Source organism: Hemiscyllium ocellatum, chromosome 2, assembly GCF_020745735.1.
Source record: "Hemiscyllium ocellatum isolate sHemOce1 chromosome 2, sHemOce1.pat.X.cur, whole genome shotgun sequence".
NCBI lineage: Eukaryota > Metazoa > Chordata > Chondrichthyes > Orectolobiformes > Hemiscylliidae > Hemiscyllium > Hemiscyllium ocellatum.
Genome location: NC_083402.1, coordinates 66,925,276 through 66,950,097, shown reverse-complemented (window position 1 = coordinate 66,950,097; position 24,822 = coordinate 66,925,276). Strand labels below are relative to the sequence as shown.

Sequence of the window (24,822 nt, the reverse complement as noted above, 5' to 3'; positions counted from 1 at the left end):
GCTAATGCTTCCAAATTAAACCTGTTGGACTATAACCTGTGTTGTGTGATTTTTAACTTGGTCCACACCAGTCCAACAACAGCACCTCCAAATCACTCAACTCGGGTATGAATAACCAGAGGCAAGACTCTGTTGTCAACTGACCCAATTCCTCCCATCCTACCTTCCTTCTCCTACGTCTAAAGCTGTCTGAGTGGGACCAGTCATATTCTGCCTATGGTTGTGCTGAATTGGACAGATCATAAGTTTAAAAAAATAGAAATTGAAATAGGCCATTTGGTCCATCAAACCTGCTCCACTGTCCAATATAATCATGGATGATCTTGGCATTAATTCGACTTTACTGCCTGCCTCCAATGACCCTCAACTCCCTTGTAGATCAAAACTCAGCCTGGACTATAATCAGGACCAAAGCCCCCACTACTTTTTGTAGAAAATAATCCCAAAGACCAATGATCTCCTGAAATAAATTATTCTTTCTAATTTCCTTCAATTGAGAGATTCTTTATTTTGAAACATGCCCTCTATTCTGGATACCTTCATGAGCTGAACCATCCTTTCAGGATCTATCCTATCAAGCCCCCTTGGTATCTCGTTAGAAAAGCGCAGCAGGTCAGGCAGCATCTAAGGAGAAGGAGAATCGACGTTTCGGGCATGAGCCCTTCTTCAGGAAAGAGCTCATGCCCGAAACGTCGATTCTCCTTCTCCTTGGATGCTGCCTGACCTGCTGCGCTTTTCCAGCAACACACTTTCAGCTCTGATCTCCGGTATCTGCAGTCCTCACTTTCTCCCCTTGGTATCTTGTATGTTTGAATATAGTCACTCTTCTAAGATCTAGTGAGTCTCGCCCATACTGCTCAATGTGCTTTTCTGAAACAACCTGTTCATCCAGAAAACAGCCTGGAGCAGCTTCTCTGAAATGTTGCCAATGCAGGTGTATCCTTTCTAAGTTAAAAATCACACAACACTAGGTTATAGTCCAACAGGTTTAATTGGAAGCACACTAGCTTTTGGAGCGTTGCTCCTTCATTGGGTGATAGTGGAGAGCTCAATCCTAAAGCACAGAATTTATAGCAAAAATTTACAGTGTGATGTAACTGAAATTATACATTGAAAAATTGAATGTCTGTTAAGTCTGTTTGAATGCCATGATTGTTTCACTTCTTTCATGTGTAAATCACAAAACCTTTTTAAAAAAAGGTTGCATTCTCAGGTTAGCTATTAACAATGGTGATAGCGAGACAATATGTGGAAGGTGTTAGCCCCCTGTGTACTCTGTCTATGCCATGATGTTTAGATTGATTCTAATCTAAAAAGTGAGAAAGCAGAGTTTTACATGAATTCATGCAGTTTTTAAGCTCAGAGTTCTACATGAATGTTTGCAGTTTTTGAGCAAACTACAATGTAACCCTGAAATATATGGTTCCTCTTTATCCACTGTGCTTGTAATATCTTTAAATAACTTATATTCATTAATTCCATTAAGTTTTTATATTATTTGTTCTTGATTGATTATATTTAAAATTCTCTCTCCTTTTTGTCATTTGATTTTCTAATTTTGGGAATTTTAAAAAATATCTTATGTTGTAAAGATTGATACAAAATACCTGTTCAAAGTATCTGACATTTTGTTCCTGATAATTAATTCCCAGTCTCCCCCTCTTAGCAGTCAAGATTAATTGCTCTGCATTTTTATACACTTGCAGAAACATTGATTTTTTGCTTTGATATTCCTTACTAATTTTTTAAATGTCATCCTGGCTACCACTATTCTTTGAAGTATTGCTCATCCTTTGATCCCACCGTTAAAATCCTCAGTTAGTTATAGCTGGTATATCCTCTTCATTGTCATTCTTTCTCAATGCAAGAACTCTTACTGGGAAGTTATGAAATATCCTCTGAAATGTTCATCCTTGTTTTTTTTAAACAGTGACCTAGTTTTAAATAAACTTAAAAGTGGAGTCACAGATAGATAGGATAATGAAGGTGGCGTTTGGTATGCTTTCTTTTATTGGTCAGAGTATTGAGTACAGGAATTGGGAGGTCATGTTGCGGCTGTATAGGACATTGGTTAGGCCACTGTTGGAATATTGCGTGCAATTCTGGTCTCCTTCCTATCAGAAGGATGTTATGAAACTTGAAAGGGTTCAGAAAAGATTTACAAGGATTTTGCCAGGGTTGGAGGATTTGAGCAATAGGGAGAGGTTGAATAGGCTGGGGCTGTTTTCCCTTAAGCATCAGAGGCTGAGGGGTGACCTTATAGAGGTTTATAAAGTCATGAGGGGTATGAATAGGATAAATAGACAAAGTTTTTTCCCTGGGGTCAGGCAGTCCAGAACTGGAGGACATAGGTTTAGGGTGAGAGGGGAAAGATATAAAAGAGACTTAAGGGGCAACTTTTTCATGCAGAGGGTGGTATACGTATGGAATGAGCTACCAGAGGAAGTGGTGGAGGCTAGTACGATTGCAATATTTATAAGGCATCTGGATGGGTATCTGAATAGGAAGGGTTTGGAGGGATATGGGTCAGGTGGGACTAGATTGGTTTGGATATCTGATCAGCATTGACAAGTTGGCGTAAAGGGTCTGTTTCTGTGCTGTACGTCTCCATGACACACTAAATGAAATTCTGCATGAAAATCGAAAGAACTGTGGAAGCTGGAAATCAGAAACAAAAACAAATTGCTGGAAAATCTCAGGTCTGCAACATCTATTGAGAGAAATCAGAGTTAATGTTTTGGGTGCAGTGACCCTTCCTCAGAACTGATGTTAGCTAAAAAGTTGTTTGTTTATGGAGAAGGTAGGGTGGGGGATGGGGATAAGGAGTAAACGATATATGGAGATAGAGTCCAAAGAGAGAGAATGGCAGTTGGACAAATAAAGAAGGAGATAATGATCAGCCTGAGAGAATTAATGGGGACAATTCATGGCTAACAATGGGTTGTGTGTAATAGACCCTGGTGTGTTGGGATTAGGGTAAGGAAATGAGAGGTGCCTCAAGCCCAAAAATTGTCGAGTTCAACATTGAGTTCTGAAGGCTGTAGAGTTCCCACGCAGAAAATGAGACTTTGCTCTGAACTTCATTGGAGCACTGTAACAAGCCTGAGATAGAGGTGTTGACCAGGGAACAAGGTGTGATGTGTTGAAGTGGCAGGTGACTGGAAGCTCAGGGTCTTCCTTGTAAACAGAGTGCAAATATTTTGTGAAGCGGTCACCCAGTTTATGCTTTATTTCCCCACTGTAGAGGAGACCACATTGTGAGCAGTGAATGCAGTAGATTCGACTGTGTGAAGTGCAGGTAAAGCGCTGCTTCACCTGGAAGGTGTGTTTGGGCTCTTGGATACAGAGGAGGGAGGAAGGAAATGGCAGGTGTTATACCTTCTGCATTTGCAGGGCAAGGTGGTGTGGTGTTTGGAGTGAAGGATGAGTGGATTAGGGTGTCCCACAGGGAATGGTGTTTGTGGAAGGCTGACAGGGGAGAGGAGGGGAAGAGAATGTGTGGTGGTGATATCCTGCTGGAAGTGACAGAAATGGTAGTTAATGATTCTTTGGATGTGGATGCTGGTGGGATGGTCGGTAGGACAAGGGGGACCCTATTACTGTTGTGGGAAGGAAGAGAGCAGGTGAGGGCTGAAGTGCAGGAGATGGGTCAGACCTGGCTGAGGGCCCTGTCTCCAGTTCGGCAATCCTCAGTTGAGGAAGAAGGCTCCCTTGGCATCTTCAGAACAGATGTGATGGAGGCTGAGGAAATGGAAGAACGAAATAGAGTCTTTACAGGAAGCACGGTGCAAGGATGTATCATCAAGGGAACTGGGAGTCAGTTGGTTTGTGGTGGATATTGATGGCCATCTAGGAGAAGGTGAGGACTGCAGATGCTGGAGATCAGAGGTGAAAAATGTGTTGCTGGAAAAGCGCAGCAGGTCAGGCCGCATCCAAGGAGCAGGAGAATCGACATTTCGGGCATAAGCCCTTCTTCCCATTGATAGCCATCTCCAGAAATGGAAACAGATGTCGAGGAAGTGAAGGGAAGGGAGGAGTCAGAGATGGACCAGGTGAAGGTGAGAGAGAGGTAGACACTGGAAGCGAAATTGATAAAACGTTTTCAATTATGGACAACAGATGAAAGCAGTACCGATGATGGTGGGTGGGGGTGATTAGCATGAGAACAAGGAATGTTCTACATACCCTACAAACAGACAGGCATAGCCAGGGCCCATAAAATTCTATTGTTTTGATTACTCTATTTAGAGGTCCTTTTATTATAAGGTCATTACTCACTCCTATCTCACTATCTAAAATAGCTGTAAAACAAATAAAATGGAAGTGTGGTGGAAACCAGATCAACTGTGGCATTCAAGAGAGCATTAGATGATTGAAACAATATACAGCTTTAAGGAAAAAGGTGGGAGCATAACAACAAAGTCAAACAAAGTCATGATTCTTAATTGCTGAGCCAATGCAGACACGATCGGCAAAATAGCTGCCACTGCATCATAACAATACTATGATTCTGTATTGTTCATGGAGAGAATCCTGAATACACTCTACGAATGCATCCTTCAGACTACAGTAAAAATGACTATTTGTTTGGACTGTACTGTGAAAATTAAAAACAATATGGCTTTAAACATAGAAAACTGTGCAAGATGGTGGTTACAGTTTTAAAACCAAGTTACTGGAGCACATTTTAATTTCTATATACTATGCTGACATATTGGAGCAGTGGGAGGCAAATATCCAGATAGATTGGCACCATCGGAATGTTCAGGTCAGTCTTTTGATTGGCTTTTCAATTGGCACCAGTTGGTGTAGGTTAGGGAAGTGCTCATTTCTTTTTAATTGAACCTATTTTTCTAATCAATCTAAGAAATGATATGATACTCCTGTGGAACAGGCTGGACTCCCAGTCCAGGGGTAGGGACACTATCACTGTTGTCATGAGAGTGGCCCCAAAGGAGTGCTCATCATCATAGCAACACCTTGATTGTAATCACTTGCTGAGGATCCAGTGCTGTGTGAGAACAATACAGTAGAAACATCTTGCCTGCAAAGAGAAAGCATCTCACCCTTCCTTGTGTGTGGAGGAAGAGGAGAGAATATTCTCCCTCACGTTTCTTGTTTGATTTGTTCGATCTGCAAGTCCCCCGTTGAAAGGAAATGTAGTAAACGAACCTTTAGAGACTCTGAAAGGGCAAATTCTTAACCAGTAAATCGAAGACCGAGAATCAGTGCACCCACAAATGTCATCAAACTGTCGGAAGGAATCAAAAGCAACCAAAGAGAGCAACTCATCAGTATGTGCGAGCTGGATCGTGCTCCTCTGATCTTTTTTTTTCCTCTTCCCCATCCATAATGTTTGAGTTTCATCTTGTCTCTGAATGTGTATGGGAATTTTAAAAGGGTGTAGAGTTTAAGTAAGAGTTACAAATTAGCAATTCATGTTTCTTTTTGGACATTGGTTTATACAATTTATTTGCATTAAATAGTGACTTACATATAAATGAAGAAAAACCTGAATTAGACAGCTAAGAAGAATTGGGCGATTTGAGGAACAGTGGATTTGATTGACAGTGCACTGTGCCCAGCAAGTTATGACACTACCACGGGGGGGGGGGGCACGTCAGTTTGCTAGATGGTTGGTTTGTGAAGTAGTGAGATTCAATTCCTGCACCAGCTGGAATTACCATGAAGGATTCTTTCTCAACCTCTTCCCCCATCTGAGGTATAGTGGCTTTCAGGTTAAATCACCAATTGTCTCTCTCTCTCTAATGAGGGAGTGACTCTACGGTCTGTGAAATATGGTGATACAATATAATGGCACTACCTTTGTCAATTTGATTAATCTAATCCATAAGATCACCCACGTTTAATGTAGTCCTTTTCTTACAAAGCAGGTCCTGATGAAGGGCTTTTGCCCGAAATGTTGAATTTCCTGTTCCTTGGATGCTGCCTGACCTGCTGCGCTTTAACCAGCAACACATTTTTAAGCTCTGATCTTCAGCATCTGCAGACCTCACTTTTTACTCTTTTCTTACAAACCCTTGTTGATTTATTCACTAGTGTATAGTCCTATAGTGAAGTGCTAGATGGTCGACATACACTATTACCAGTGCCTTCTTTCCTTTGCTATTTAACACCACAGAAACACCTTTATTTAATGTGACGTTGGAATTCTACCTGATAATTCTTCTAAATGCTTATACACTAAAGTAGCTTTGCCAGTTTACTGGCTTGCAATGTTGGTTTTAAATCCTCCTCTGAAAATAAGCAAACACCAAAATACTGATCATTGATTTATTACGTAGTCTGCAGTTCTGAGGTGTCCAGTATATTTTGCAAATGCCTAATTTAATTTATTGGCACCACTGGGGTTTATTACTTGCTTCTTAGCAAACAATACATGTAAATTGCTTTCTATATGTCTTTCCTGTTGATAGCAATAATTTAGCTTTCCTTTGTATGAACCAACAACCTGAATAATTTCAAACCACATACTTTTTACTTGGAATTCTTATAATCCTTCTCTTTTAACTCTGATCCTAAGTAGATAGAGAGATATTCTCTCAGACGCACATTAACATCTGGTCAACAATGCTGCTAATGCTTCAAGTTCTGGGTTTTCAGTTTTCCAGTCTTTTGAGCCTAATCCTCAGTGGATGATGATGCAAGGAGACAAAGCAGCAGACACACTGGACCTCTGAAACAAAGGCCTGTGGAAGAGCAGTACTGCTGGCCATCTACAAACAGCAGAAACTGAAAGTAGTTATGATGACAGTGTCTGGTTATGGACAGGTTAGGTGAGTTAGCAATAACTTGACTGTTTGTATTATACTGTGGGAAAATGTGAGGTTATGAACTTCATTTTGTAGCTTTCTGCAGTCTTCCTCCATTTAAATAATATTCAGCTCCTCCAGAGGGTTTTGGGAGTCCCCATCCATGAACTATAAAAAGCTAGCATCCAAGTTCAGCAGATAATAGGGAAAGCAACAGGAATATTGGCCTTTATTTCAAAGCAAATCAAATATAAAAATAGGGATACTTTATTAAAACTATACAAGGTACTAGTTAGAGCACAGCTGGAATACTGTGAAGTTTTGAGTCCTTTATCTTACTGAAGGTTTACGGACATTGGAGGGCAGTTCAGAGAAGATTCACTGAGCTGATACTGGGTATGGAGGAACTGTCTTATGAGGAGATTGAATTCCAATGTACTCATTGGAATTTAGAAGAATAAGAGGCAATCTTATTGAAACATACAGAATTCCTAACATAATTGATGGGTAGAGTAAAAAATGAGGTCTGCAGGTGCTGGAGATCACAGCTGAAAATGTGTTGCTGGTCAAAGCACAGCAGGCCAGGCAGCATCTCAGGAATAAGGAATTCGACGTTTCAAGCATAAGCCTTCCTGATGAAGGGCTTATGCTTGAAACGTCGAATTCCTTATTCCTGAGATGCTGCCTGGCCTGCTGTGCTTTGACCAGCAACACATTTTCAGCCATAATTGATGGGTAGATCCAGTGAGGTTGTTTCCCCTGTGTGTCTTGGACCAGAGGGCATAATCTCAGAATAAGGAGTCACACATTTAAGATGGAAATGAGGAGGAATTTCTTCTGAAGGTAATGAATCTACGGAATTCTTTACTGCAGAGTGCTGCTGAGATTAGGTCATTAAGGGTATACAAGGCAGAGATGGACAGGTTTTATTCTGTCAGGGAGTCAAGGATTATGGCCAAAAGACAAGAAGAAAGTGAAGTTGAGGGTGATCAGCTCAGCCAAGATGTACTGAAGGACAGAGCAGAATGGCTTACCACTGCTCCTATGTCCTCTGGTTCAAGCCCGAGTACTTTTAATGTAATTAAAAATATTCCAATGTGCATTATAGAAGTATTGTAAAAGAAAAAGCCATAATACCAAGCCACATCAGAAGCAATGAGGGCAGATGACTAAAGGCTTGGTCAAACATGTAGGTTTTACGAACTTAATGGAGGAAAGCAAGGTGGCAAGGCAAACAGAGTTAGGGAAGGAATTCCAGTAGTTAGGGCCCAGGCAATTGGAGGCACAGCCAGTAATAGTGTGATTAAAATCACTATAATTAGAGGAACATAGCTATTTTGCGGAGTTTTGAGATTGAAGGAGATTACAACACAGAAGAGCAAAATCCAAGGAGGTTTGAAAACAAGAACATGAATTTTAATCGCATTTGGTTAAGCAATAGCCAATTTGCATCAGTGCCCACTGGGATGGTAAGTGAACTGGATTTGGTAAGAGTTAGGGCACAGACAGCAGAATTTTGGATGATTTTAAGTTTAAAGAGGGTACCAGTAACTAGATATTGGATTCCTTATGCAAAAGCCAATTGACTATTACTTTCCCTTTATCTCTTATGTATAATCTCAGATTTATAATGTGGAAGTATACAATTCACAATCTTTGTTAGGTTATGGACCTATTTAAAAAAAGCAAAACTCAGTAGAATAAGTTCTGTCAGTAAATATGTTTCCAGTTTCTTAACTGAATAATCCGGAACTTCAAGATAGACCCATTTGTAAAAGTGTAATAGTACACAGGGCTATTCCAGGTCACGTCTTTCTCTTCTACTCATATTGGTTGTTGTCTTTGTATTTTGTGTAGTAATTCAACATAAAGCTTTGATATACTGTACAGCTTTAAAGTTTTGAAAATTCACCTGGATGCTGAGCCTTATGTGAAATCCCTTGTAGTCTTTGGTTTCTTATTTGGGAGAATATGCGTTGCTCACCAAGCGTTCAGTCTGTTGCCTTGCATCAATTTTAAACATCTCAAATTAATAGTAGATATTTTTCATGTCAACAAGTTAGTGACTTTGTCAAAAGGGCAAAATTTGCAATCTATGAAATCTCTATAAAAACAGATGAAAAGGGGAGTGTCACCATCATACTTCAAAAAGAAAACTAAACAATATTAAACAATATTTGATTTCACTTTTACCAGTTTTAAAGCACATGTTGGAAATACTAGCAGGTCTGGCAGCATGTATGAATAGCAAAAGTTAAAATTTGATGATCTATTCGGTATTTCTAGCATGTTCTGTTTATAATAAAGATGTCAAGCATGTGCAGCAATTTTGCTCGTATTAAAATTTATGCTGTTTGCTGATCCTTAAGCCTGAAAATAAAGTCCATCAGTAAGCTGTGTAAAAAAAACACCCATTTCTTTGTTTCTCTAATCACAATCTCCTCCCATTCATAACAGCTATCATCAATAGTACACTTGTATCAAAGTCAACCTCCCTTATTTAATAAACTCACCATGAATAAGATGCTTTCCCCAACTATCTTCTAACATCTCTAAAGCCCTTGAAAATAATGCTAGGAGTGAAACCAAGAACCACTTCTCCACAAAGGGAAATCTGAAAAGTGTTCCATGAAAGGCTGGTCAAATGAAATTTTCAAGTCTGAATGATAGTCTTTTACTAGGCAACATATTCAGGCTATAAAGGAACAAAGGTAGATAAATAAAATGGATGTACAAGTCCATAATAAGTACTACAGTCATAGTTCTGTAACCTAAATGGCAAAATGGGCTTCAGGGACCTGTTCCTAACATCTTCCTCCAACTCTCCCAAAGCTCCCTCTTCAGGAGCTAAATAGTTTTTTTTAGCATTTACAAATTAAAAATGAGGAGTTTGGAAAATCATGTTGTGGACTGTCTCTTTAATTCAATATAACTGAGCAGTAAGGAAGAGTCTAGTGATCTGCTAGAATTTCTGCTCAGCAAACTTGTGAAGCTTGGGTTACGATGGGTATGGGCTGAAAATGCGCAGGTCAGGCAGCATCCAAGGAGCAGGGGATTCGACATTTCGGGCATAAGCCCTTCTTCAGGCTTATGCCCGAAACGTTGAATCTCCTGCTCCTTGGATGCTGCCTGACCTGCTGCGCTTTTCCAGCAACACATTTTCAGCTCTGATCTCCAGCATCTGCAGACCTCACTTTCTCCTCCTTACTATGGGTATGGGTCTGGTTGAGAATTATTTGGAGCAAGGGAACAAAATGTACCTGCAAACAAAGACAGGAGCAGCTGGACAGACTTTCGGTCCATATTTTGGACAGGAGAGACAAGCTTCAGGAGACAAACTGCTGCCGTTGGTGTGGTCAGCAGAGTGGACAGGGTTGCAAGTCCTTAGCAAGTTACCAGGCAGAACACCAAGCAGAGGATAGTCTCGGATCAAATACACAACCTAAAGATTCTAGAAGATTTGCCTGAAATAAAGCAGGGGCAGAAATCATGGACTCTACAGCATTTGCCTTGGTTCAGTCAGGAGGACAAATAGCATTATTTTCAAGGACATTAGAGATGCTAGGCTATAGATGATAGTTGGATTTATTCATGGTGGATTTTAGTAAATGAGGGAGAGTGTCTTTGAAACAGTATTAGTGATGTCAGCTATTCAGTGGGAAGAAGATTGAGAGCTTGGAGAATCAAGGAAATGGATGTGTTTATTAGACAGTCTCCTAGTAACGAATTCAGGAATTCTCTGCAACTGAGGGAGGTACCTTTTGCCAATCATTTGGTGTTGACTTCACGATGCCAGGATAATGAATTAATTGGAAGCTGGGAACATTACTAGACTGTTATCTATAAAGACTAATCATGTGGAGTATGTGCTATAATCTGCTGTGCGAGTTATTGATCACATTAAATTAATCAGTTAAATTTCTGTAGTTTAGAATATTAGTTGCCCGTTAGGGAAAGTTTAGTTTGATAATGCTTATCATTTGTATGTATTAGTACCAGTGTTATGACCTGAAATTTTGTATTGCAATTTGTGAAAGTTGACCATTGACTATTCAAGTAATTTTTTAAAATGCTAACATCCCTAAAGGGATTATAACATGTTTTCACAGTACTGAGACTGCCTTGTCCAAAATCACAGCTATATAACTGATATTCTAATTCTTTTCATTTTACATCCTCCTGTTGTCTAGTTTGAAGAATTACAGTAGAACCCCAGCAGGGATTATTTACCCTGCTCACAGTTGTCACTTCTATACTTCCCTTAAAGATGTATCTTTATGCAAATAGTGCATGATTTTGGAAATGTAAAATTGTCCATTTTGGCAGGAAGAATGAAGCAGCAGCATATTATCTAAATGAGAGACTGCATGTTATCATTTATTGTGAGGGGAAATGAACACAAGAATGTGGAGATTATGCTTCAGTTATACAAGGCACTGTTGAGAGCACATCTGGATTACTGTGTATGGTACTGGTCATCTTATTTAAAGGAAGGATGAAAATGCAGTTCAGATGTGGTTTATTAACCACTATGGTTCAATAGAATAAGAAATGCATTGATTGAAACACAAGATCTAAAGAGGTCTTAACAGTATGGATGTGGAAAGGTTGGCAGAACCCAGAACGAGGCAGTCACTATTTAAAATTCAGGGATAACCCATTTAGAACAGATAATGCATTTTTTTCCTCTAAGAGTTGAAAGTATTTGCAATCCCCTTCCAGAAAAGGTGGTTCAAGCAGAATCGTCCAATATTTTTAAGATAGAGATAGATTGGTTCCTCTAAAGCAAAGAGGTGATAGGTTAACTGGGGTAGGGAGGAATGTGGATTAGATTAGATTACTTTTTTAGATTACTTAGAGTGGAAACAGGCCCTTCGGCCCAACAAGTCCACACCGACCCGCCGAAGCGCAACCCACCCATACCCCTACATATACCCCTTACCTAACACTACGGGCAATTTAGCATGGCCAATTCACCTAACCCGCACATCTTTGGACTGTGGGAGGAAACCGGAGCACCCGGAGGAAACCCACGCAGACACGGGGAGAACGTGCAAACTCCACACAGTCAGTCGCCTGAGGCGGGAATTGAACCCAGGTCCCTGGCGCTGTGAGGCAGCAGTGCTAACCACTGTGCCACCGTGCCGCCGTCGAATTGAGGATACAATCAGATCAGCAATGAGCAATGTTGAGGAACTGAATGACTCCTTGTTCATGTTCATTATAAGCGCAGAAATCACATTAAAAGTATTACAACATTTGTTTTATCAATATAAGGTTTATCCACAAAAATCCAACTGACTGACAAACTACATACAGTAATAATTTATTTTGAAATTTTCATTTAGTTATTCTGAAACAATTGTCCCATTCATAAAAGAGTAGCCATCTCACCTCAAATAACAATATACAACAAGTTACAGCATAGCAATGGCTCTAACTACTTTTCTGGTAAAATCTAGATCAGGAGAAAATACTCCAGTCCAAAGCTGTAAGGTTACAGACAATCTCTTTTTTGCAGCACACACACAGCAGTGTATATTAACACACTGTAGCTATCTATGCACATCATGTGATCACAGAATAGAGTCATTGCTTCAAACAACATACCATCCAATCTGATCATGCACAAGAGCAGGCTGGGGAAGGTTGTTGCAGCAGAAATCATAAGGCTGTGAATTTCACAGCTGCATGATTGCTTAGAGGGTTAGGATACTTCACAATTACTAACAAGGAATATTAATACTCAGTTCATTCACTTTTTTTGCATGTATATAATTAGATATCTAATTTTTAAAACTCCCTGACCTTTTTTTGCTATTAAAATGTTGAACATGATTCATAATGTTTTAATGGACTTACCTAGATAATTTCCAAGTATTTTAAAGTTATATAAGCCAAGCATTACATAAAAGGGTTATGGCAGGAACTCTTAATACATAATACTAGTAAAACTGACTGTACACTGTGTTGCTTTTATGACTTGCAGGAATAATCTCAAACCTCCTAACCAAATGCATCTGCCAAATTTCCACCAGCATCTATATTGTTTCCTATCAAATATGGCTTCCTTAAGAGACCCTCTGCAAAGAGAAAAACAGTCAAGATATTTACAAAAGCATTTAAGTTGTTCAATATTTCATGTAAAACCAGTCACCTCCAAATATCAGCTAGTTAGGCCAAAATTATACATAATAAATCAATTTTCTACAATCACAGTTATTTCAAACAGAAGTCACTAAATATGATCCAGAATGACGCTTAGGACTTTGATTTCCACTGGACTCAGTGGTTTCAGATTTAGAATTCTCTTTTCGTTTATTGTTGTTTACTGGTGTAGGGATTTGTGATGGCCGAGTGGAGCTGTTGTCTGTGCTACTTTTACGAGGGCTGGGTACGTAGTTGAAAGGAGTTACTCTTGCAGCAACTGTACCACTAGGTGAGTTGTGCTTGCTCGAGCTGTTTGAACTAAAAGGTGTACGTTCGGTGACAACCGTGGTCTCAATTTCTGGTGAGGTAGCCGAACTGTTCACAGCAGATTTTGCTTCTGTGATTTTTTTCTCTGGACTATCTAACTGTGTAAATGAATTTAAACATTTTTCCATTCTTAGACCATGAGGAGGAGTTCTGTGTCCTGACATTGGTTTGTTCTGTCCATCACCCGAGCCTTCTTCGTCACTGAGAAGCAACTTCTCAGGCACATCATCAATAACAGGGGGTGCATTGCCCGTTGGAGATTTTCCAGGCCGAGGATTGTTTATTGGGCAATCCTCAATTCTCACCCATACATCCTCAGTCTTTGATACAGGAGGTGCCATCTGGTATACTAAATGCTTGGATTCAACATTATTTGGTGCTGAAGAATTCAGATGGTGGTTCGTTGTTTGTGAAATTTCATTATCTTTAATTTTCCTCCAAGTTCCCCTTAAAGGAGCTTGGTTTTCCTTAGCTTGTTTATTACTGTGAGCAAAATTCTGATGTGGTCTTTCATCTTCACTTTTAGCCTTCTCACTTGATTCTGAAGAAGCTGACAGAATTGATGAAGAACTTCCTGTTCTTCGCCATGTGCTAACACGAGGAAGGGATGAAGAATGTTTGCTGTGTTCCCGTTTCCATGTACCTGATCGATTCACAGGAAGCCTTGAAGGACTTTCAGAATGAGATCGAGCTATATCATGTTTCCGCATTGGCCGTCCTTCAAGATATTCTGCAGTGAGATTCTGATTTGGAGGTACTTTTCTCCAACTGCTGGTTTGATTTGGGAAATGACTGGGCATCACATCTAGATTCTGAGATGGACTTAAAACTGGAGTCTGAGTTTGTGATCTAGTTGGTGATGCAGGCCTAGAAGGTGGTGACAAAGATTCAAATGAAGTAGATTCTTCTAATTTTCTCCTCAACGTTGGACTTGGGGCTTCTTTGATAAAGGTTGATTGACGCATTAATGTAGGCCTTTCGGATCTGTCGGATTCACTGCCACTTGATTTTGTTGAAGACATTCTTGAAAGTTCCACTCTTTTACCTGGTACAGTGTTACTGCCACTCTGGCTTAACCCCTTAGAATTTGATTCACTTCTTGTAATAGATGATGTGCCCTTTCCTAAACCTGTTTGCTTTGAGGATGCCTGCTGATTCAGTGGTCTGCCTGAAGATGTGTAAGACATTCTTCCCGATCCTGTAGGTTTGGCTGAGGCAGTGCTTGGAGAAGATGTCCTTGGCAGTTGTGATATCTTGTTAGATGGACTGATTCCATTCCTACCTGGAGATATGGAGTTGCGACCAGGAGATTGCATTGGTCTTGACAGAGATTGTTGAGAAGGTCTCGATGGAGTAGAATCTCTAGATCCTGATCGAGAAGGTCCTTTGCTGCTTGCTGCTCCCTGAGCACCTGATTGCTTGCTTACTGGACTCAACTCTGATTTTATTGGAGTTTTAATGCCTCTTGGTGGGTTGTGTGTGTTTTGACTTGGGCTTGGGCTTTTAGAAGCTGTATTTTTTGGTGGCATCTTCGGAATAGGACTGGTGCTAGGTGAACTGTTCCTTACACCAGGGATGTGAATCATGGTTCTTCCACGTGAGATCATTGGCATATTTGCCTGCTGACCGTACTTTGGCTGACTGGAAACAGTCTCGACATTGGAACGGGCCTTCCCAGTTATTAAACTTTTATAAACCCTTTTCCCTCCTCTAACAGCTTTAACATTTTCTTCTTCATTCTTTTTGTTGTCATTGGTGATTTTCTCACCAGGTTTCACAATTTTAGGGCCTTTAATGGAACCAAATGGTTTTTCTTCCTGGTCAGGTGTAAGGTGAAAGGGTGATCCTAAAGAAATACCAGATTTAAGCGACAGAATGGAATCTGAATCAGAAGAACCCTGCCTTGACAGGCAAGCAGCAGCCTGATGCAAGCTGCTCACTATAGAATTAGCACCCTCTTGAATGGCTTTCCAGTCAAAACTTTCAGAATCTGGTGAAAAAGCCTGTTCTGAAATAGGACTTTGTACTTGCTCTCTTAAATTCATAGGTTCATCTGTCTCTTCTACTGATGCTGCAGAAGTATCGCTTCCTGCATTTTCCCAGTTACCTTTAGCTTTTGCAAGATGTTTTTTCTTTTTTGGCATAGCTGAACTTATGCATTCCTGTAGAAGATCATCTTCAGAGTCAATGCTGAGAGAACTAAGGGAACTATTTCTAGAAAAACACACAGGTGTGTCTTCAACATGAAATGACTTGGGTGCATAGCCTGAGGCTGGAGGTCTGTTCACTGCAGCTTGACTATTTGTATGCTCTCCCTGTTCAGTGTGCTGTGTTGATTTTTTATTATTATTCTCTTGGTCAATATCACTGAGAGAACTTAAGGATGAATTTCGAGAAAAGCAGACAGGAGTATCTTCAATGGCAAAATTCTGCATTTTCTCATCTGTCCCAGTTTCTCGGTCACCGCTAACTTTTGGTGTTTGAGAGAAAACAGCTTGTCTCTGTAATGCAGCTTTTGACTGTCCTCTACTTGGCAAGGGGGTTTGACCTGGTTGTATTCTATCAGTATGTTGTTCATTATTACAATTTTTTACATCAATAGAAGCTTTGTCTTTTTTGCCTTTATCTTTTTTCAGTTCTGCTTTTTCTTTCGTGAGATCAGTATCATCGTCATCAAAGTCAAGTGAACTCAGTGAATCATTCCGTGAAAAACAATATGGAGTTCCTTCAATTGGAGTGTAATGATGTGGGGAGTCGAACAGAAAACCTCCACGAACACGGTTATCATTACTTGATGGTTTATCGTGAAAATCCCCAACAGAATTTTTTGTGCTCTGCCTTTTACTAGTCTTTTCCATTTCTTTTCTGTGTTCTGTGTAGCCTTCAGCAGAAAAGTTACTTGGAGGATCTGATGTAGATGCTCGCTGTGAGGAACGTGCTTTATATTCAGTATTCTGAGATAGTGGTTTCACTGGAGATGTTGGTTTTCTTTTTTCAGTCTCTTGTTGATTTGCATTGTTCACAGATGTTGGTGCTTGTTGCATTTGATTCATCATTTTTTTAATTCTGTAGGGTTTATGGCTCTTTCCTTTTGGCATAGCAGAATTTATACATTCAGCTAGAATATCACCTTCCTCTAATTTATCATCTTGCCCTTGCTGAGCAGTACTGAGACCTTTGGCTGCCTCAGCTTCATCCATACTTCTGCCATCAGTTGGGATGGTATCTCTCTTTTCCATCACTGCAGGCTCAGATGCAGGCCGAATACCTTCTGAGTTTGCCAATTCATTTGGAGGTGACTCAATTGTGAGATCACTTAGAGATGTAGCTGTTGAAAAGTTTATTGGAGTTCCTTCAACACAGTAGACACGGGGCATATCTTCCCTAAATAAATCGTGATTAAAACTTACATGCTTTTGAGCATGGACTCTACTTTGATTAGAAAGTAATTTGTATACAGGCAGCTGACTAGGTTTTCTTGCGACAGGTGGTGGTATCCGTGAGGTTGAACTAGAAGGAGTTTTCTTTGCTTTACTGGAAGATTTAGTTGGCATGGCTGAATTTATGCATTCTTCTAAGATGTCAATATCGTCGTCGTCATCATCTTCCAGAATATCTTTCTCAGGTTCTGTAGCTTTCTCTGTTTTACATTTACTATTTACACCAGCATCTTCCTCTTTATCAAGTTCTTCACTCTTATGATCATCTTCATAAACAGGAGGCATTACTCTGAGCTCAAGATCTTTCTGAATAAATGGCTCATCAAGACTAAGAGCACTTAAACTTGATGCACAAGAAAACCCATCAGGAGTGTTTTCTGTGGCAAAATGCATTAAGCTATCACCGTCCTGAGGAACTTGAACTCTTTGGACCGCAGCATTCACAGCCTCTTGCCTTTGGCCAGTCTCTCTGCTTTTAACGTTAGTTTGATCCTTGATTTTATGGACCTCTCTCTTTAGTTGAGCAGGTTGAGGTGGTGGTGTTTTACTTCTGCTAGGAGGCATAGTCTGTCCTGGACTGTCTGGAAGGTCACTTGGACTTATAACTCCACTGACCGTTTCACTGCAAGGCTCACTCTGGATGGAACTGGCAATTGATTGACTTTCAAAACTCCCCAGTGAACTGACTGAACTACACCGACTGAATACTAAAGGAGTTTCCTGCACATAATGCTCTGGTGGACTTTTAGGAGTCTGTGCTCCACTCTTGGATGGCGATTTGGCACCTGAAGAAAACTCAACAGCTTTCTGCCTAGAAATATCAGGTTGAGACACATTGGTGGCCTGCAGCCTACTCTGTTTCATTCGTGTTTGCTGTGAAGTAGAAGAACCCTCACCTAATGCAGCCTCAGCAGGTAACTGGCCATGACTTTCTTTGAGGTCAATAATCTGCAAGGTGGTTCCATCATCTGATACATGCTTGGCTTGACCACGCCCTTCCATTTCATCCTCTGATGACAGAGATGATAGTGAACTACATCTTGAAAAGCAAATTGGAGTATCCTCTACACAATAAGTCTGCATAGTTTCTTGGTTAATTGAAGGAGCCTTACAAGTGGCTGATTTCTGTACTGTAGGAGTGGGAGTTGTTCTGGTTTGTGTAGAGCTAGGGTGAAGTTGCCTTGGTTGACTGGATGTGATTTTGGGACTTGATGTGCTTCCACGACTTGATGCTGAATGGTCTTTTGTTGCATCTTGAATTAAAGGACCTTTCGAGTACATAAAAGTTTGCTTCTGTGAAGTGGGGATTTCTGAGGAATACTTCAAACTATAATCAATTGGCTGTTCAACATGGTGTTCTTCCTCTGTAAATTTTATACTATAATTTGTAGGCCTATCCTCTTCCTCCTCATGCTGCTCTTCCTCAGAGTACCGTTCACTATAGTTAGTTGGTTTGTCATCTTCATAATCATCGACCTGGCAAAGAGATGGATTAACTTTCTGGTTCTTTCTGTGCTCAGAATCTACTCTAATTTGCTCAGAATTGTTATGTGCCCTGGTGCTGTAAGAGCAATCTGCTTGACCAAATCGAGGTTGGAATTTAATATGTGCTTCATCTCCACTGCAGGTACTTTCACAGTAGATGGAATATTCAGAAGGTTGAGTTCTGGCCTGTTTATGTTCATTCCTTTTCATCTCTTCTTCCACAGTATGCTTTTGCCGTGCCCACTGTTCATTTTGAGATGGACTCTGTCGGCCAGAATTTAACTGTTCATCTGAATATTTAAGACTATAATTAATTGGTGTGTCTAATTCTGCATCATTGTCATCTAAATGATTAGCATTGTGAATTTTGTTGGCAAGATCAGCTGGATATTTTTCATAATTGCAGAATTTGCTTTCATCATCTTCTGAGTAAGATTCTATTGATGGTTTCATTTGCCCTCTTTTCCCATAGCCATCACTGCTACTAACGCTATTCAAGCTATCATTTGATGACCTCCTGTACTCCATTTTCCCATAAGGCATGGAAGTGGTTCTGTTGGAGTTTTCAGGTTTAGCATAGTTAAAAATGTTAGAATTGGGATGAGATGATGATGCACGTCTCATTCCAGTCCTGTCCTCTGGCATACAGTGTAGGTCAGATGCAGACGCTGAATTCCTGTCCTCAGAGGATAAATGCATACTTGTTACCTCTTCCATCACCTTCACTATTTGAGCTGCAGTGGTAGGAATCTGTCGCCCTACTCTTTTAGAAGGATCTGGCACATTATCAGATGAAGCAGGAAAGGAGGTAGTATCTGTTCCTCTTCGATCTCTTTCTATGCTTCGGTCCTTTTCTCCTCTGGAACTTTCTACACTGTTTCTGCTGTCTCTCGAAGGACCAGATAACAAAGAAGTAGTCATATATGGTGACAGCACGGTCAAATTTCCAGTGTTGAAACTCTCTGATCTGCATACCCCATCATCATGCCGCCCAGAGTCCAAAACATACTCGCTGTATCTGCCTTGCTTGTGTCTTTGTCTGTTGCGATGGGATGTTTTAGGGCTCAAATTATCAATATTATCAAAAGTTTCTGATAATTGTTGAGCATCCAGCTCTGCTTCCAGAGCTTTTTGTTTTCGGACATGCAGAGATGGCAGACTCGATCCTGGAGACATAATGTTGGCATCTTTGTATTTAGCAGGTCTGTTGGCCATTAGGTTCCTTAAAGCTGCAGCACTTCCCATTGCAATCATTTTGTGTTTAGAATGAATTAGATTTTTGAGCATGCTAACTGCTCCCATGTCCCACAAAGATTCCTGATCTTTTGCATTTCGAGCCGAGAGATTCCAAAGAGTTCCACACGCATTGCTAACTATTGTCAAACTGTGCGATTTTAAGTGTTGTAGCAATGTCTGCAGGCAATTATTTTCTCGTAGGATGTTTCTAGGAATTAGAATTAGAAAATTAATTTTTAAAATTTATAAAATCAATACATATTAGCATATATTAATTTCAATCAAGGTAAAAAAATCTAAAAATAAAAATAAGTTAACCATTCATAGATTAGTTACGCAGACTATTCTTTTCAAATTCATCAACTCAATCTTGAAGTACTTTGAGGGAAGGAGAGAAGAGTTAAGGAAGCAGCAATATGGATTGGATGGGGAGAAAGGAAGGGAAGAATGCAGGGAGGGATGTAGTAAAACAGAGGATTGCGCTGACAAAATGTTAAATTTTCTCCTGCAAGAAAGAGACAGAGCCATCATTTGCGATAACTACTTTACAAGCAGCATCCTACAGTAAGATTGATGCCTACTGCAGGGAATCAACACCCTGCATGTGGGGGAACCTGCTTAGTGTATACAAGGCAGGCACATTAAAATCTATTTCCATTGACAATTCTGTCTTCAGACAATTCCCAGAGTGAACACAGATAAATAGCCATTGCTTCAAACTCATAACAGAACATATATTCAAATTGTTGTAGTGGTGTAGGACTTCATGGAAGCATAAAACTAAACAGGACATACTCAGCAGTCTGAGATTGAAGGGGGAGAAACAGCTAACGTTTCGAAATGATTATTTTCATCCGACTCCATTTCTATCTGACCTAAGATTTTTCCTAGCATTCTCAGTTTTTATTTCAGACGCAGTATATTGCTTTTCTCTCCATAGAAGCAGATGTCTTCTATTTTTCTGTCTAAACAGAGTAAGGCTCTCAAAATATTCTTTTACTGTGTCATAGACATGGTTTTGAAGTACCAATGTGAATTCACGTCTGTCATTTTGATTAATCGTTTATTTTTTGCCCTGTAATCAAAAATTACACCTTAGGATAGTTTAAAATTAGTTTTAGCTTGACTGATGTGACTTGACAGTAAGCAGTTTCCTCATATTTCTAATTTCTGCAAAATTTTTCATGGCAATGCACACTATTATCTGTATATCCTCAGCAATTTTAGGGGGCGTTAACTTAAAAAAATCTTGCACTTTTCAGGTGTCCTCTAAAAGGGGCCACAAATAGCAATGAGATAAATGTTTAGATGATCTGCTTTAGTGCTATTGATTAAGGCGCAGAAGATACTAAAGGTCCTAAGAGAAACTTTCCTGCTGTTTACTAAATACTACCAAGGAAACATTTATATTTACCTAAGCAGAAAAGACTTCAATTTCACGATTCTTGATTACAGAAATGTACTTTTGCATTGAGGACTTGGATATATTATAAATAAATATGAATCTTTTACTTTGAACATTGTGCTTCAGAAAATTGTTACAAATTGTAGGTGTCAGTGTTGTTACCAAAAAGTTCAGGACTAAACATATACATGCTTTCAAAAGAGGAATATTTTGCAGTAAGCAATCTTAACTGATTTAATTGCTTGAAAATGACTTTCTACATTTATGTTGGTGAATTAGTAAAATTCTTTGCACAGATATTTTGTTTTTCTATGAAAGTATTCCCCATGTCATTCATAAATTAATAATTCAAAAGAGATTGGGGAATTTGCTTACAAACAAGTTTGTATTAAGTCAGTCAATGGTTACAAATTCATAAATGCTATCACGAGCCGAACTGTGCCTGTCCTGATCTCAAACCAGGAAAGAAAAATTTTAATATCTTAAATTCTGTGAAACCTGCAATTGTGTTAAAGGGTGTCTTAAAGAGACTAAAATAGGGGTAATAAATTGGACAATTCTACCATTCAGTTTTTCTAGAGCTAACTAAACCAAGAGGTTTATTAAATAGTCAGCTAAAGAAGTCTTTCAGCTATCTGTAGCATCAAGCAAAGGAGATTTTACAGGAGTGTACTATTTGAATGATAATTATTTCTGGAAAACCTGAAAGGAGCAGAGTTCCAGGTTCTAGTGATTTGGCAACCGAACCTATTGAGTGAGAACAGTGTGTGATCCAACATACTAAAAGCAGAATTGTAAAGACAAAGACTGTAGACGGTGTCACATTTGTGTGGGGAGTGATGTGAATGCTTGGAATTTCATGTGATAGACTTCATTGCAGTTATTCCATATGCAATTTATCGTTCATGCCAACTGTAATTTACTTTTAATTCATGTCTAATTTGTACTGGTTCTGATTTATTTTGATGCTGCAAGTAGTAAAATCCAATTAGTGATTTCTTCACTTGGGGATTGTTTGGTAAATTTGATGTGCGTATTCCCGACTGGAATGGTAATACAGAGGAGATGACTGAACTAATGGGAATAATTTGTTGCAACACAAAAAAATTAAGAAACCTTTCAAATCATTATTATAGAAATCCACATTATTGACTTTCATGAAGAAACGACCAATTATTTCCATAAATAAAGATGACACACACACCTGTGATCTTCATTTGTAGCAATCAGACTAGAAACATTTCGTAGGATCCCACCTCCACTTTCAATAATGGCAAGTGTATTAGTTTGACTTCTGTAGGTTAAAGTGCTGACCAAAAATGCAAGAGCACCACACACAGAACAGATGTCAGCCTTATTCTCAGTGCAGTGTGCAGATAAATTCCAAAGGGCACTAAGAACACTCTTCAGGGTTGATTCCTTTAAAAAAACGGGAATGATTTAAGTTCATTTTTGTTTGAAAAGTACCTTGAAAAACAATTTTGAATATTTCTATGGTATATATTTTACATTATGCATCTTTCTGACATACTCCACAATTGAATGTTGCAACATATTCAATTTTCATCAGAACGTCTATGATCACCTCCCCTAAAACACAGATTTATAAAAACCTTGATAGATAGCACTTGCGGTATGTTTTGATAGTGTATACAATCTTTATACTGAATATCAAATTCAATGAGACATTTATATAGCATAATTCCCAATGTGCAATAAAAGGTATAGACATTTTTATTCCACAGACCTGATAGAGGTCTGAGTAAAATTTAAATATAGCCTTTCAATTTTAACTCTGCCCAAGATCAAATAATTCAAGGGTGGGAGAGTATATACTTAGTAACATTTACAACAAATTTATTCCATATCTTTTAAGTTTGTTTTAATACGTGTGCACTAAACTTGCTAAGCAAAACAAGAGATAATTGTCTAGAGGTTAAACATAACATGTATAGGTTAGCTAACAGGAAGCAGAGGTGAGACTTAAACACCATTTTCAGGTTACCAAGATGTGACAAGATCAATCAGTACTGGATCCTCAGCTATTTATATGAATGACTTAGATGCAAGAATTAAATGTATATTGTTAAATTTGCTGAAGACATAAGATAAGTAGGAATGTAAGTTATGAAGAGTACACAGTGTGAAAAGGGATAAAGATAGGTCTGTAAGTGGGCAACAAATTGAAATTAAATTGTGGGTGTCATTGAAATGGACAGCATTTATTGCTTGTCTTAATTGCCCTTGAATTGAGTGGCTTACTAGGACCTCACAGGGAATAATTAAGAGTTGACAAGGTAGATATGGCAAATTTCCTTCAAATTAATGAACCAGATGGGTTTTTACAACAATTGATGATAGTTTAAAGGTCACCATTGAGACTAGCTTTCAATTCCAGATCTAATAATTGAATATAAATTCCATCAGCTACCATGGTAGAATTTGAACCTGTTTCTCCAAAATATTAATGTGGGCTTCTGAATTACTAGTCCAGGGACAACACCACTCCATCACAGTCTCTGTAATGTATAATGTAGGAAAATATGCATTTGTTCATTATGGCAGGAAGAACAGAAAATCAACAAATCACAAATTGAGACAGCTTGCAGACATCAAATCCTGAGGGACATTGACAGGATGGATAATGAACAGATGTTTCCCCTTCTGCAAGGGACTAGAAATAAAGGAGACAGTTTAAAAATAAGCTAATTTACATATTAGGACGTGAGAAATTTTTTGTCTCTGAGTTTAGATCAGAATGGTGCAGGAAAACCACAGGTCAGGCGGCATCCAAGGAGCAGGAAAATCGACGTTTCAGGCAAAAGCCCTTCATCAGGAATATAGGCAGGAAGCCTCCAGGGTGCAGAGATAAATGGGGCGGGGGTGCGGCTGGAGAGAAGGTAGCAAAGAGTACAATAGGTCAATGGTGAATGGGGGTAGAGATGGAGGTGATAGGTCAGAGGGGAGGGTGGAGCAGATAGATGGGAAGGGAGATTGGCAGATAGGACAGGTCATGAAGACAGTGCTGAGCTGGAAGGTTGGAACTGAGGTAAGGTGGGGGGAGGGGAAATGAGGAAACTGGTGAAGTCCACATTGATGCCCTGGGGTTGAAGTGTTCCGAGGCGACGGGTGGTGACGGAACGATGGTGGAGGCGGCCCAGGACCTGCATGTCCTTGGCAGAGTGGGAGGAGGAGTTGAAATGTTGGGCCATGGGGCAGTGGGGTTGATTGGTGCGAGTGTTCCGGAGATGTTCCCTGAACGCTCTGTGAGGCGGCGTCCAGTCTCACCAATGTAGAGGAGACTGCATCGGGAGCAATGGATACAATAAATTATATTGGTGGATGTGCAGGTGAAACTCTGATGGATTTGGAAGGGTCCTTTGGGGCCTTGGATGGAGGTGAGGGAGGAGGCGTGGGCACAGGTTTTGCCATTCCTGCAGTGGCAGGGGAGGGTGCCAGGACAGGAGGGTGGGTTGTTGGGGCGCGTGGACCTGACCAGGTAGTCATGGAGGGATCGGTCTTTCTGGAAAGTGGAAAGGGGTAAGGAGGGAAATATATCTCTGGTGATGGGGTCCATTTGGAGGTGGCAGAAATGCTGGCAGATGATGCGGTTAATGCGAAGATTGGTGGGGTGGAAAGTGAGGACCAGGGGTGTTTTGTCCTTGTTACGGTTGGAGGGGTGGGGTTTGAGGGCAGAGTGTGTCAATAGTCTTTGAAATTCTTCTCCAGTCAGCAATGAGTCAAAGGGTATCAGAGTTGGTCAGAATGTGGAGTTGAGGCCACAATCGGCCTTGATCTTACCAAATGGATGAGCAAGTTGGAAGAGCTAGACATCCTCCGATTTAATATGTTTGCACGAATTGCTGGTCAGTGTTGCTCAGCAATTGGCAGAAGGGCTGGCATGGATACAGTTTTAACATGGGGAAATACTGAACATCACTTCTACTTTCAGCAGTATTTACTCAAAACCATGAGGAAGAAATCACTACCTTGAATGTATAAACTA

The 24,822-nt window shown here is 39.8% G+C and overlaps 1 protein-coding gene and 1 long non-coding RNA gene across 7 annotated transcripts in view; one reads left to right on the top strand and one right to left on the bottom strand.

Annotated features, from left to right (window-relative positions):
- LOC132823502 (uncharacterized) overlaps positions 1 to 24,822 on the top strand; it is a 92,436-nt gene that overhangs the window by 17,472 nt on the left and 50,142 nt on the right. The window lies entirely within an intron of this gene.
- The window catches only part of apc (APC regulator of WNT signaling pathway), a 193,807-nt gene continuing 181,049 nt past the window's right edge, over positions 12,065 to 24,822 (bottom strand). For all 6 annotated transcript variants that reach the window (XM_060837378.1, XM_060837396.1, XM_060837413.1 and 3 more), the window contains 2 exons: positions 22,021 to 22,235; positions 12,065 to 19,619 (listed from right to left, as the gene is read on the bottom strand). In XM_060837378.1, the coding sequence (XP_060693361.1) occupies positions 12,998 to 19,619; positions 22,021 to 22,235 (6,837 nt within the window). In that variant the 3' untranslated portion in view covers positions 12,065 to 12,997. The remainder of the gene's footprint in view (positions 19,620 to 22,020; positions 22,236 to 24,822) is intronic.